At 37.4% G+C, this 10,061-nt stretch overlaps 1 protein-coding gene across 1 annotated transcript in view; it reads right to left on the minus strand.

The window, feature by feature from the left end:
• The window catches only part of LOC125180597 (adhesion G-protein coupled receptor V1), a 248,473-nt gene that overhangs the window by 106,625 nt on the left and 131,787 nt on the right, over positions 1-10,061 (minus strand). Inside the window, 6 exon segments of the mRNA XM_066985287.1 lie at positions 406-608; positions 1,229-1,409; positions 4,388-4,564; positions 6,397-6,770; positions 8,125-8,473; positions 8,475-8,869. Coding sequence (XP_066841388.1) covers positions 406-608; positions 1,229-1,409; positions 4,388-4,564; positions 6,397-6,770; positions 8,125-8,473; positions 8,475-8,869 — 1,679 coding nt within the window.

The raw sequence follows: 10,061 nt of genomic DNA on the forward strand, positions 1-10,061 counted from the left end.
GACAAGCAAGTGCAGATACATGCAGGTTATTTTGCTAGGCATATACAAATCCCAGTATGTACAAGCATAATGTTAACCTGTACATGCACTTGAATAATATGGTCTGTAACAACAGCAAAACTCACAAATTGCTACACTGAAAACTCTGTTAAGAAAAAAAAAAAAAGTTCAAAACCAGAGGCTTTTCCTAGACAATGCAACTTACTGCAGAGAAAAGAATGGAGAAGTCACATGATGTATATTTTTAAGTGAATATTACATATCCATTTGCCACATCACCTTGTAAAGTAGTCTTTCTGTGAAAGAATCATAGCTGGGCTAGAGCAGTCAAACTGAAAGCTATCTCCACGATAAATAACTCTAATTAATTCCAAAACAATTATACCACCTTGGCAGTTGCCATACCTGATAATCTTTGGGACTGAAAGCTGTGACTGGCACTGTTCTGTATTCCACCAGAACTGTTCCAAGAAGGCCTTGTGCACGAACTACCAGTAATCTGACGTGTCCAGCTTCTTCTTTAATAGTAATATGGGGCACAGAAGAGGCTGGAAGAATCATTTTATCACCTGGCTGAGGAGGTGGCCCCACAGAGAACTGGAGCAGACCTGGAAGACAAGAATTACTACTTACATGGCTTTTCATAACAAATTTTAAAGATGATAAACAATTTAAATAAAGTGATTGATAACATATCTTGTGATGGTTCTGAAATTAAAAACCACATATACCAGTATACCCTTAAGCCTCAATCACACTATTTCCAGAGATGTGCTGTGTGCCTTACCCTCTCTCACTGATATTCTTGTCAGTCTTGATAAAAGGCACAGCACAATAATAAAACCTTCTCTTCCCAAAAGAGCCTCACAGGCCACGGTTTTGCGTATTTACTGGTACAAGACATATGGAGAAATGACTCTCATTGTCAGGAATTCTCATTTGATGAAAAACCTGGACAGGATCAACTACATGCAGAGCCTTTATTTGCCCTCACAAGAGAATCATTGCTTGTTTGGGCAGGGAAGATTTGAGGCCTTTTTGTAAAATTATAAAAGAAAACTAATTCAGTATTCATTCATGTATATAAACAATGAATTAATTCAAGTTAGATAAAGTGGAATATATGAGATTGCTTCCTCAACTATTACAACCAAGCAAAGTTTTCATCTGACTGGAAAGAACTACACAATAATCTGAAACAAAGCTGTATAATTCCCATCATTGTTACCGTATGGGTGGTCACTGGCTTTGATGCTGATATCAGTAGTTTCCTTTTCTGGATCTATACTTGCTCCACTGGTAGGAGTTGAACCTAGTTTCCCATCTCCAGACACTGCAGAGACTAATGTCACACGGAAATATTCATTTAACTCCGGAATGTCATCATCAATAACATGCAAATTTAACACCTAGAGAAGGACCAAATCATGGAGAAATCAAACCATGCAACATTCTTTGATTAGTCAGTCAGCTGTATCTGCTGTATAGTTCTGAAAGCAAAGGACACTATTTTTGCTCTCCACATAAATTCAACTAATTTCTAAGATAACATTTTATGTCTAGAATATGCTTTCCAAAAACAATGCTTCCAAGCTACTGGAAATGGAAGGCATATTTTCTGAATTGTTTCAAACTACATAAATAAGTGATAATAAATACTTGTTTGGTTGGTTTTGTATATCTTCACAAAAGCAGAGTTTAATTTCCATGTACTGAACATGAAATATCTGATAAATTTTAAAATCTTTTTGAAATTATGCTTATGAAGAGACATTACAGTGATTAATCCAATTTAGAGAGCAAATAAATTGAGCTTATTATACCACCTGACACTTTGACCTGCAGATCATACGATTTACTAACATAACCTTGCTCTAAACACGCTAACACATTCACTTCAGAAAATTCCATCTTTCTTTATGTTTCGATATGGTCGGACAAACATATAGAAAACATTTAAGTAGCTGATCATATTTAGAGGCATGGTAATGAGTAGATTACAAATGTCAGTTGAAAGTCCCACCTGGATATCCCACCTGAAGAGCAGCTTGCTACCAGCCCGTTTCTTAGAGCCATGCACATTAGCTCCTCTGTATGTATGCAGTAAATTGGACCAGTAAGCTGTGTAGCAAGAGCCTACATCAGCCATTTTCTGCCACTAGATAGAGTAATGTGGGCCTCGTCTATGTTGCCATGCTAGAAAAGCTTTGGAAATTTCTGCTATATATGATTGTATGAAATGCAGTGATATCATTTCACAGAGAAATAAAGCTGAATGAACAAACTATTATAACATGAATGAACTATTTTCAGATACCACACGCTTTTGCCAGTCATCACATTATCCAGATTCACAGTTCTAGTGAAGTCACTGGGATCCCTGCAAATGACTTCAGCGAATTTGAGTCCACATTGACTTCTGCAGCCTGATATAAGTGAAACTGAGGATGGTATTTTCTACTCACAATTCATCCTTATTATACAAACAATAATAGAAAGTGTATGTTGTTTCTACAGTACTGTGGTCCCGCACCACTTCTTCAAATAAATTTAACAATTCTGTGCTGTACATCAGGATTGAATTCATTGAAACAGATTATTTTTATTTCTATTTCTAGCACACGCTGTTTATTACCACAGAATTTTAATCATAGGACAGCCCACGTTGGATGGGACATCAAAAGATGAAGTTCAATGTTTCATGGAAAAAAAAAAAATAGATGAAATAATCCAGCACCATGTTCAACTGCATCTTAAGCACCCCTGGTGATGGGAATTCTACCATAGAACCATACATTGGTTTGGGCTGGAAGGGACCTTAAAGCCCACCCAGCGCCACCCCCTGCCATGGGCAGGGACACCTCCCCCCAGCCCAGGCTGCCCTCAGCCCCATCCAGCCTGGCCTTGGGCTCTGCCAGGGATGGGGCAGCCGCAGCTCCTCTGGGCAGCCTGGGCCTGGGCCTCACCGCCCTCTGAGGGAAGAATTTCCTCCTTCGCCCCCTCCCTCGCCCTGCTGCCCACGCTGCTGTTGGTGCAGCCCAGGGTACGGGTGGCTTTCTGGGCTGCAAGCACACATTGCCGGCTCATGTCGAGCTTCTCATCAACCACCACGCCCAGGTCCTTCCCCCCCCAAGGGGTGCTCTCAGTGCTTTCTCTGCCCAGCCTGTGTTTGTGCTTGGGATTGCCCTGGCCCAGATGCTGAGGTCGGGACAACCCGACCCTGTCCCTAAGGAAGTCGTTCTAGTAGTTGTAAAAAATTTCAAGACAAAACCTCTCCCACTCTATCTTTGTACTCTTTGCCCTCTGTCTTCTCCTGTGGTTTCTTGAGAAGAGAGAGCCTCTGTCAACTCTGGAGCTGCCCTTTAGGTACTGTAATAATGGGATCAAAGTCCCCTTCTAAAGGGTGAAAAGATCTAACCCCTTGAGTCTTTCCTTAGAGGACAGGTTCTCCAGCTCTTTGATCATCTTTCTGGCCCTCTTTTGGACCTCCAGTCTGCCCACATAATTTTTTAATTGTGGGCCTCTGTAGCTTTGAATTCCTACTCTTCAGTGTATCCTGGTATCCTGGTATTTCTTTTTTCTTTTTCTTTTTTTTTTAAACTAATTCAGATAAGGAATTTCGTAAGACTTTTAGAAAGCTTTCTCAGAAGCAGCTAAAGCTTCCCTTATGTATCATTTCTCTTTCTCTCCCCCAACTCAGAGATGCAATTCTGATTACCAATTTCAGGTGTCTCTAAGGCCAGAATATTGAATAATTTCCTTATGTTCCAGTTGCTCGCACACTTTATGCAGAGGAATAGATTAAAGCAGACAGTAATCATTTCAGGGAGACTCAAAAACAGCTATTGTTACAAGAACACCTTTAATCTCCTGTTTCTGATTTTGAATTTAAAAGGAGACAGAACCTGGATAGCCTTGAGTGCAAGAACAGCAATGAATCTTACTATTGCCTATTTAATTGTTGTGGACATAAATTTGAGTTACAACACTCAGATCAAACCTGATCATTTTCCAATTTCGAAAGTACATGGACTATCTACACTTTTTAAAGTATATGTACACATACACATAAATACAGTTAATATTTTTTATGTATATGTACATATATCTAATATGTACATGCACACATGGTGACTTTTGAACTGACATATACACAGAGCTACAAATAACACTTTCTTGTTGTCAGGGATGGAAAAAAAGAAAGAAAGAAAATATATATATAACAAAAAAATAACAACATAAAATAACAAAATAAAAAATAAGAAGAAGAAAAGCCATGTGAAGTAAACACTCTCTAGTATGCAAACCAGCCAAGCACCCTCAGAAGGTATTTTCCAGGAGGTTTGTAAAGGACAGGATGAATTGTTAATAGGAAGGTAGGGTTTACCTCTGATCTCTGCCAAGGAACGAATGTGATAGTGCCACTGCTATTAGAAAAATCGGTAACAGAGTAATTAATGCCAGTGGAATCAACCTGTGAGATAATGTACTTTATATACACATAGTCTAGGGCTCCCCTTGTACGCTCCACAACACAGGATATAGTGGAACCTTCATCAGCAGTCTGGAAGAAAGCAAAAATTTGGAACGTTTATTACTGTCAAAGTAAATCAAGGCAATTTCATTAAATAACACGAAAATATTTAATGCCAGACAAATGTTCAAGTAAAAAATTGCTGTCATGTTACTTTCAGCTCTTTTGGAGTGTTAGGAAGCTGAAACTGACCTTGATGCCAATCAGAACAATCCTAGTGGAATCTGCAAAAGTCTGATGCCTCCCTGAGGACTATTAAGGTAACAAATAACAATACACTGCAGTTCGTCCTGGACACAACCCCTTTCCTAAAACTATGCGTCAGAGACAGAATCAATATGCTTGAAATGTACCTGTCGAAAGCAAATGAAACTATTGCTTTATAATAACGTCAATATTGTAATTTTCCTTAGCAATAATTTAAAGAAAGATTTGGATCAGCACTTTCTCTAACCAGACACACTATGGATAGAAATAAACTATACCATCATCATTCAGAAAAACAGATTTTTCTCTTCTACTGTCCTCCTTACAATTCTGTATCTTCACAGATAACATGACTTCTGCAGCGACAACTTCACGTCTCTGGAATGAAGCTTTAATTGGTACTGACCTTCTATTTTAGAAAATAACGTTCATAAAATTAACATAGAAAATAATTTTATCTGAAAGTTATTGGAAAGGTTAAAGCTATCTTATGCATTAGATAAATTTCAGGGCTGCTTTGTAAGAAAGCATAGATACTGTGTGTGACTTCAGCTGCCTAGTAGACAGATATGCACAGTTAAACTACTGGTAAAAAAATGCTGTGTTCCTGCATCACCACTAAGAGCTCTAATACTTCCCTGGTGAAATGGACATATGATAGGTGCAAAACAATTACCGTGCCATATAATTATTTTTTTTCTTCATGGTTGGCTGATGATCTGTGGCATCACAGCGTATCAGAGGTACTTGAACCTGAAGGAATCTATTATCATAGCATATGGTAGGCACACAATAAGCAAACTGAACCAAACTGAAAACTAGTATCACTCAGGCAAGACAGTTATTTTAAAAACATCATAAGCACTTTGATTAAAAAAGAATGTAATTAAAGCTCATAAGAGTTCCCAAATGAAAACTATATTAAATTTTTTTTTCCACAAAATAATCCAATACCAGTAGAGATAGCTATCATGTTATTCCCCCTTATAATTGATTAAAGAAGTAAAGAATGATTTATGTTTATTTCAAGCCTCCTCAAAAAGTAGCAAGTTTACACTCTGCATATAGAATGGATACCACTGAAAAAAGATTTCATCTGTTAAAACTAAAACAACAAAAAAAACCACTACTAAATCAACCAACTGACATCAAACATATGCAAATTATAACTTAGTTTATGACAGCAAATGAAGGTGGAAAAATCCATAACACTTTGTCATTGCATGATCTCTAGTAAAATTATCTCAAACACATCATGTGACACAGAAAACTAAAATAAAAATCTTTGCAATAATCCATTCTCAAAAAAAAACCAGAGAATTAAATCTTACATTTTAACTGGTAACTCAAATGTAACAGAAGTGAAGGTAAAATATTTTTCTAGAAAAAAAAAATTAAGCCTTAGTCTTCAGTTTATATAGTAAACTAAATTTTCTTAACCATTTTTTTCTTTAGTTTTTTAAAATTATATAGTAAATCCCAGTGGAACTGAGGTTGTATTAACAGAACATATGCATCTCCAAATCCTAGGAAAACTTTGCTTAACCACAAAAGCAAACACTGCAAAATCTAGGGTTTGTTCAGGTCACTTGGTCCTGCCATTTAGCTTTCTGTGCCTGAAATATCACCTACAATTTCCATTATGACCACCTTACCTCAGGGATACATGCTCCAGTGAAGCCAAATAAACCATTAGCATTATCACTTTTCTGTATTCTTAATCTTGCTGTGGTGTTTTCTTGTGAAATTCGAGCTCCACCACGCACAGAAATGAGCTTTAGTATGAATAATTCTTCTCCTTCTTCCTCTTTGTCATCCTTTGCAGACACGATGAATGATTTATTGGTCTCTCCTTGCCAATACTCCAAATACCCAGAGACAGGGTGGACATCACTTTTTGCAGGAGTTGCATGAAGTTCATAGATCTCTGCTCGTGTCAACTTACGCTCATAAAGCCTTACATCCTGCATTAACCCTGTGTACCTACTGCTGCCGTTGATTCCTGCTCCAATTCTTACTATTCCTGGACCTGAGAAGGAAATTATAATTTTTTCTCATGTTATTGTATTTGTATGAAACAGTCAGCAACTGACTACCTGTTTTTCTTAAAAACCAATGGTAAACTGTTCATTGTCCCTGGATGAGGAATCATATTGATCTTGAGATCCAAAATCAGGAGGTTCCTTGAGCCTCATCTCAATGTTACAGGTAAGTCCTCACAGGCCAAACAATTCCATCCTATGCTGTCCAAGTTTTTCATCCTATTAGTTCTAGCAGCACATTATCATCATCCCTCATTTTTATAAGTCTTAGAGACTTGAGGCTCCCTCTTTCCTCCACAGATTTTCAGAGCAGAACTGCAACCCCTTTTAGCCCTTGTTTTGCTGAACAAATCCTACTTTGTTTCCCTCTGCTAGGGCAGCTGATCCATTCTGATGATACTCATGATTACTGCATTAACCCTTCTGGACATCCATTTCATCCACCACACTGTAATTCCATGCAAATTCCAAACTCTTTTTACAACAGCATTTATATTTCTCTGTCTCCAAACTATAGGATCACAGCTGCCTCATATTCATTCCTACTCTATCCTATTCTGTGCCATGCTATGCTCTTGTGCTAAAACACACACATCAGCTGTTTTCAGTTGCCTTTCAGAAAACGAAAGAAAACAAACAAACAAAAAAAGCTGTGCTCTTCAGTGTATTGTCATACATATGACACTGAGTGGCAGTTGTAGAGATGAGCAACCACAGGAACTGATAAAAGTCCCAGGGCACAAAGTGGAGGATGCTGAGAAAAACTGGGCTGCTATGCACACCACTGTGTATTACCCAACATTCAACGGAGAGAGATGACATACTTGCCTTACTATTGCATTATCCCCAGACACACGCCATCCCCACTAATAAAGAAAATTTACAGCACAGACATATCCTTCTAGCAATAAAAGCATCATTGCATTTCACATATATTTGTTCTAGAAACCGAGGGAGGGAAAAAAAAAAACCCTCTCAGCCTCTCAGCTTAGCTACAGTACTGCAAGTGTGATGGAAATTACTAATTGCAGAAGTACTATTCTTTTTACAAATGGAAAATTTGATTTCTTAAACTTCAACCTGGAATTTTAAAAGCAGAAATAAAATAGTACACCATACAATTAATAGTCCTCTACTCTCACTCAACATCGCAGCAGTTTGAATTTTTTAGAACATTCACACAATTTCCATAGGCTTTCTGAAAATCCTCAAAGAATTCTTATCCATTCCTTTCAATTAACTTAACAGATATAATCATTTCAGTGTATTTCTTCCACCTTTGAAGTGGCTAGACTATGCATTTCAGAGCTTTATATATGGAGAAAAATAGCAAAGGCTCACCATCAAGAATTGCTTCTCCTTTTAGACTCTTCATTCCTCCCAGAACTAGAATTCCATCAACGTAAAATTCAATTATACTTTCATCCAGAGTAATCAGAACGTGAAGCCAAGTATTCTCATCCAGGTATTTCATGACTGATGTTTTAGCCATGTATGTCATATTGGACCCTAATGCTGTATAATGAAGCACTACAGAAACATGAGAATCATTTGTCTGAATTTTCACACCATAATATAAAGTCCCATTATCGTTATCCTTTTCAACTATATAGCCATCTGTACTGACATTAGGAATTAACCAAGCTGAAAATGTAAAATTGGTTACTGCATTATTTCCATTGTTATGGGTATTCAGGACCGATAATGCCAAATGCATCCTCTTTTCCACTGAAATACAGAGCGTCTGTTCCACTGTGATGGCGCCTCATGTGGGGCTGTGATTGTACTGAGCTTGGGAATGATCCAAGCAACAAGAAATCTACCATTGATGGCAGTCCAGCTTGGAAGGTACTAGACAGTATTTCCCAACCTAGTCGGACAACACCAAAGGTGCCTTGCTGTCTCCAGATGGTGAAGTCCGTAATATAGGAAAGGTCATCTTCAGAAAGAGTATCTTCCACTATCTCTCTGTCCTGGCTCTCTGGATCTATAACAAACACTCCAAAAGGGTCATCATTGAAAGGGATCATGACAGTTACAGTAGGACTGGTTTCAGATAACTGACCACCAGGACCAGGAGACCCACCTGCGTAATAGAAGTTAGAGTAAAAGTTAATGATTAAACAACACACTCAGAAAAAAGTTTCAAAGTACTTTTTTTTTTTTTTAATAAAACAAGTTTCTAAAAAAACCTCAAACCCTCCTTTAAGATCCTCTGGACTTATAGCAAATGATCTAACTTGAAAATTACATAGGTTAATTGTATTATTCTTAAAACACTGTGCTGATGTAATTTCAGTAGAAAACAAACCCACATGCTATTTTTCAGCTGTAAAACACACAGATGTCTTTCAGGTGAAACATGACAAGGTCCATCTTTTCTTAATTAGCCAATAAGGTAGGTTACCTTTGATTCGTTTGATAAGCATGGGGGCCAAATTCAATTCTTGTATTGCTCAAAGACTTACAGGAATAGAGAATGGCAAAATCTTGCCTGTTGCCTCTGATACAGAAGTACATACACCTTGCAGAAACAGTAACCAGTTGTGTGTTAAAACTGCTGCCCAGTCCTGGTGTTAGTCATCTATCTTTGCACAGTAAGAATTCATGATATGAAGATCATGTTGTGAATGGAGAATCTCCGTGTTCAAAGTGTACAGTGATCTACCTGTTATAAGCAGGAAATCTTTTGTACATCCGTATGGACTTCACTTACAGGAAAGGCCAACACACATTTTCACTTGTATCAGAGCACAGAAGACCATGAATAGTACTAAAGTGGAATTAATCCAGATTAGGAAATGTGTCCAGTAGCAATTTAAAGTTGTAATTTAAGTCATGTGAAGTGGTAACTACAAGTATTTTACCTCCTCTAGGGAAACAAACAAACAAAAAAGCAACCTCTATTATGGTAGACACACATAACCTTTAATACCTTTGTTATTTCTTTGTTAGTATCTTTGTTTTATATTTTGTGCATGGAGATCTATGTATCTGAAATTCAGAACTCTTGGTTTTTGAAATGAAACTTCTGAACTTTAAGAAGTTTAATTTCAAAAACCAAGAGGCATCCCTTTTAAAGTTCAGATCACCAAAATGTGTTTAACAGTAATTCGGGAACTGAGTAACTCTCTATATATGGAAATCAAGATTAAATGAAAAATAAGACCTAAAACCTTACCAGAAAAGCATAGGATATCAAGACATGATTCAAAGCAATGCTCTTTCTAGTGTTGGTTTCTTTTTGATTGATTAAACATAACTCTTTTCTACCAGAT

This window comes from Anser cygnoides, chromosome 31, assembly GCF_040182565.1.
Source record: "Anser cygnoides isolate HZ-2024a breed goose chromosome 31, Taihu_goose_T2T_genome, whole genome shotgun sequence".
NCBI lineage: Eukaryota > Metazoa > Chordata > Aves > Anseriformes > Anatidae > Anser > Anser cygnoides.